This window comes from Sinocyclocheilus rhinocerous, unplaced genomic scaffold, assembly GCF_001515625.1.
Source record: "Sinocyclocheilus rhinocerous isolate Xijiao unplaced genomic scaffold, SAMN03320098_v1.1 scaffold1705, whole genome shotgun sequence".
Lineage (NCBI taxonomy): Eukaryota > Metazoa > Chordata > Actinopteri > Cypriniformes > Cyprinidae > Sinocyclocheilus > Sinocyclocheilus rhinocerous.
In genome coordinates, this window is record NW_015643585.1 from 144,748 (window position 1) to 150,246 (window position 5,499).

General features: G+C 35.5%; 1 protein-coding gene across 1 annotated transcript in view; it reads right to left on the bottom strand.

The window, feature by feature from the left end:
- The window catches only part of taf2 (TAF2 RNA polymerase II, TATA box binding protein (TBP)-associated factor), an 80,134-nt gene that overhangs the window by 23,637 nt on the left and 50,998 nt on the right, over positions 1-5,499 (bottom strand). The window contains exon 20 of the mRNA XM_016574918.1: positions 3,257-3,396. Within this exon, the coding sequence (XP_016430404.1) occupies positions 3,257-3,396 (140 nt within the window). The remainder of the gene's footprint in view (positions 1-3,256; positions 3,397-5,499) is intronic.

The window sequence follows — 5,499 nt, forward strand, 5'->3', positions numbered from 1 at the left end:
AGAGACAAACGAGAGCGGAGCTTTTTCATCGAAAAATGCTCACAGTTAACGCAGATTGCCCCCGAGGACATCGCGTGTGTGCTCTTCGCCTAAACAAAAGACGCAAAGATCAGGTGTGTCATCAGGTGTCAAATAACGATGACACGGATGCACACATCTTCTAAACGCTTTGCTAGTGCTCGCCATAATGAAGGAAGAAAAATCGCTCTTACCACGGAATGCACGCTTCAAACAAAAGTCAATGAAGACGAAGAAGAGAATGACGTGTTCTCCCGGCGCCTATTTATACTATAGTCGCACCGGTAGTGACGTCATGGGCTGTCGCCGGCCAACATGTTTTTGGTGTTTTTTTTTAATGTATGCTTCAGACACGGGTCACGACGAGGCGTTCCCCATAGAGGACGCAGTTCGAAGTTCCTTTGAAAGGGAACCATGGTTACTACACTTTTACTGTAATAAAACCATGGTTATTTTTACTCTCTGAACTGTAACAGTAGGTTACTGCATTTTTATACAACTAATGCCCAATAAAGCAGTTCTCATTTACATATTTTCTGTTTCTGAAATAGTACTTCAATGTAACCTGCAGTCACTTCAACTGAATTGATAAACTCTTGAATTATAACTGCAATACGCTGTTATACAGCAGTGAATTATATTACTTTATTCTATGTATCATGCAGCACAAACGTCTGTCTGTGTAACAAACTATTTACAGAACTACATTCATGTTCATATGCCCAGACAGTCAACAGTGATAGGTTTTTGGAAACGCTGTTTGGTACTCATTCAAGTACAATTCAAGTCTTCTGCAGTTCGGTCCATTGAACTCTGCCGGTCGAGAAAGACGAGCCGCGTCGGGAAGGCGAAACCTCACGTTCGCAAGGCGAAACCGGTGACATTATTCTACTGAATGGAAAGGTTTATCCAAAATGTTAGTTGCTATGCACTTTGTCTTACAAAAAAGTTGGTAAACACTGCAACACGCCTCTGTGTGTGTGTGCCACGCAAGTCTGAGAGATACGAATGCACTTGAAATACGAAGTGGAGGCGGGTCCGGTTTGAATTCCCTCCCGGTCAAAAAAAACAAAAAACATCAAATTTAAATCACTCAAAAAAAAGTATAACCATACAGGTAAGACTAAACAATAAACCTAACAAGTAGCATGTTTAAGACATGTTTTTTTGGAAGCATCAACAAATCTTGCAGTAGGACTTTGATCTTACTTTGAAGTGGCTGACTGGCACAAAAAAAAGCAGTCATTGGCTCATTCAATTCTTTGTTTTTGTATGTGTGAGTGACTTTAAATGACTTTGTATGTGAGAGTTTTTATTTAACAAAATTAAAAAAAAAGGCTCTGTTATAGGCTCATTCAATGTTTTGTTTGTGGGTGTGCTTGTGTGAATGTTTGCCACATTGAGAATGTTGTATATGCTCACCCCTTCATTTATGTGTATGTATGATCTGCATTGAGTTGAATTTTTTTTTATTTATTGGACAAATAAAAAAATGCTCTGAATTATAGTATTTCCCATTCATTTCCTATGGGTTCCCACTTTTGTCCACGAAAAACAAAATTAACCCATTTAATCCCACTGGTCACAATAAAAAGGTTTTCATTTATAAAACTCTAAAAATTATTGACTGGTGTTTTAGTGCATTTTCTGCAAATATGGAAAAAATAAAGGGTCTGAATTAAATATGTGCAGTTTCACATGTTTAGTGCAAATTGTCACATGACCAGAGCAGTTTACTTCCTGTTTGCACCATGAAATGATGATTGCTGCATCAAAGCTCCAAAACAAAAGGCAAGTAATGTATATTAACAAAGATATGACAAAGATTCTTGGTACACATTATCTTTAAGGTGTCTAAGTATTAATATATGAATTCACAATTATTCCGTTTTGTTGACTGTGGACATAGAATGAGTAAATATGTTGATGGCAACAATAGTGACTGTTGGGATAATAACTTTTTTTTTTTTTTTTTTTTTTAGTATCCCTTTTCAGCAGGTTTCTTAGTATACCTATTCAGTGTTATATAAGAGTTTTTTATGTAAAATAGTAACCATAGAATGTGATGAAACAGTTTAAAATGGGTTAATAACTGGGCTGAGATATATAAGAATTTTGATTACTGCAGAAATAATTTTATTTCAGTATACACATTATCCCACTGGTCACAATTGTGACCAACCATAAAATACACGCTTTTCCATTAAAAAAAAATATATAAATAAAAAAATTATTGATTATTTCAAGGGGTTACTAATGACACATTTTGATATTTTCATGTCTGAGAAAAATTTTGGGATTAAATGGGTTAAGCGTCTGCTAAATGCATAAACTATAATTAAATTATAAATTATAAAGCAGGTGATGGAGATTTACTACTAATCACAGAACCGGCTTTACTGACGAGATGTGCATGACAATCGCATTCGATTAATCGTGCAGCCCTACATGCCCATTTCTTGCTTTAAAAAAAAAAATCCATTCTTTGCTACTCTGTGGCTTTAGAAAAAATAAAATAAATACACAGTGGGCACATGCATTTAAAATAAGAGTACTATTGCAAGGACTATTGTTTGTGTCACACTTCCTGTTGCCAGCTGGTGGTGCTATGACCATGATCCACATAGCCACATTCATGTGATCAGCCCCACTGACCAAACATACAGCTTTAATTTTATCTAAATAATACAATGTACTATATAGATATTAGATATTGCATTCTTTCTATGAATTTCTTTCTATGAATTTTTTCTTGTTGAATAGAGTCCATTTTTTGTGTGTGTGTGTTCAGGTGGCAAACAGGAAAAGTAGCCAAGTCTTGTACCACCCAGATTAAGGAAACTATAAAAAAAAAAAAAAGAAAAAAAAAAGAAGATTTTACCCAAATTTGTCCTGAAGGATGCTTGAGGGTTAAACAACGATCGAGTTGGCTTTTTAACAATATTTTCCATGTATAAACTTTCATGAATACCCTATATTAGCTCCTCATATCCGGATTTAAGGTCTGAGCTAATGCCCTGTCTAGGATATTTACCGCTGTATTGATGAACATGAAGGTGGGGTTCCCTTACTGACAATGAGACCTTTTGTGTGGGAAGAACAGTTGCCATACAGCCTCTGTAAAAGGCACACTAGTTGAAAGATAAAAAAAATACCAGACCAACTAAATGGGCCAAGTTTTCCTAACATGGAAAAAGACAGACAGAGAAAATTAGTGGTTAAAAGATAAAGTGTGTACCTCTGGTATAGTCTATTACAGCCTCCAGTGCAGCAATCCTCACATCCACAAAGTGACCATACTGAGCGTAGGACTTGAACAGGCTGGGGTCACTGGGGATGTGTCCGTTCTTCTGTAGCATGCGGATGGCCCGTAAGCAACTACAGCACAGAATTGACAATTAAAAAAAAAATACTTATAATATATTATATAATTATGCTTAAATTCTTTTCTTTTTTTCCCCAAAACTAAAATGATCATTTTACTGGTTCATTTAATGGACAATTGGCCAGTTATTGAGATAATGAATGCATCAAGATTTTGGTTCAAAAGAATACCAAGACAAAGCAAAAATTAAATCCAGGCAAAGGGTGGCTTTTTTGAAAAAGCTGGAAGTTACACTATACAATATTTTTGTTATATTATATCCATCTTCCAAAATTTATGTTGCCTTATCTTGAATCACTATGGCATGCCTATAAGTGTTTATTATTCAGACCAACCACAGCAGAGTAGCCCAGTTCCTTTGTCACTTCGTCATATACATACAGGAAACACAATGAAGCAGCTCAGGCTACATTGTTCTTCCACAAGACACATGCAGTTTTGTTTATTAACCTCTAGAGTGCCAAGGTATATACAGTGTACCTTGAAATATAAGTTCTGATAAAACATAAAATAAAACATTATAAACATAAATCACAAGTATTATTTTCCTACGGTTTATTAGGGTAGGGCCCTTTTATTTCCACGATGCAAAAAACGCAGACTAAATCACGAAATCCAGTTATAAAAATGGAATTTACAGTTTAACGTGGAATGTCACAGAATTTGTCAAAGTTTGGATGAATTAATCAAAAGTAGGTCATTACACCTAAATCAAAACATGATATGGATAAGTATCTGTAAATATTAAGTCGCAAAAAGACCATTTAAATATAAATTCTACATGTTCTGCGTGTCTCTGTATGAATGTATGGCACAGACACTCATTTTTGTTTACTACTCATTAGGGCCGACACGTTTTGTCAATTCTATTAGAGTATGCGATTTAAAAAATCGATTTCATTTTGCCCGCGTCGACTAACCGGCAAAATACCGGAAGTGGCGCATTTCACGGACTCCCAGAATCCATGAAACACATTATTAGGCTGTTTTCCAAGGCAGCATGATACTGCACACGAAGCGCAAGCACAGAGAACAGAGGTCGCGGTACGGGTTCCCGGTTTTTGTCCGTTCTCGAACCATTCCGTGTATTTCCACTGTAGAAAAGGTTGTTCCAGGGCAGAAATGGACTTTTCATATTTGTCGACCAATATGCAGAAAACTACATCAGTATATCATCATAAACACAGCCGTTTTTGTCTTACGTGAACGTAAACAGATGAAAAAGAAAACACACATGACCAGTATTTTTAGATCTGCGTGCGTTCGGTGTTAAAGAGACAGCAGCCTAATAAACGCGCTGCCTGTCATTAATGTTAATCAAAGAACAAAAGAAAATCATTCACTGATCTTGACTGAATATATTTAATAACTTTAATTGATTAATCTATATTTTATTTATGAAAAGAAAACTATGCAGTGTTTTTAAACTTTTAATTACAGTTTCTGTACCTGAAATTTTGTTCAGTTGTATTTATTTATGATATTGCTAATTGATTTGTTTGTTCCTATCTTATTACTGACTGTTTACTTGTCTTTAACACTTTAATATTTGAAATTTATATTAATCTAGTTGTTTTTGCTGTGGTATTTTTTTTTAAAGCATAGGCAAAATTCCTCTTGCAGTGTTCTGTAGGCTGCTGATTTTTGCTCGTGTTAATCAGCTGCAACAGAATGCTTTGTAAAAACACAGAATAAATGTTTGACATCTAAATGTTTGACTTAATTTTTTTTATATTGGATTTTTTCATCTTATTGGAATCGAAACTAGGAATCGATAAGAATTGGAATCGATAAAGCAGAATCGGAATCGATAAAATTCAAACGATACCCAACCCTAAATCGGAGTTATATTAAAAATGGACTTCCAAGCTGTTTAATGGCAGTCAGCGGGTGTTGCAGTTCATCAGTCCAAAAGAAGTGAAATAAAGCACAATCATCCATAATAAAAAGTGCCTCACATGGCTCCGGGGGCTGAACAAAGGCCTCCTGTAGCGAATCGATGCGTTTTTGTAAGAAAAATATCCATATTCAAAATATAATAATCACTTTAATCTAGCTTGCACCAACAGTTGTACACGGAAGCAGCTCCGGGAGGA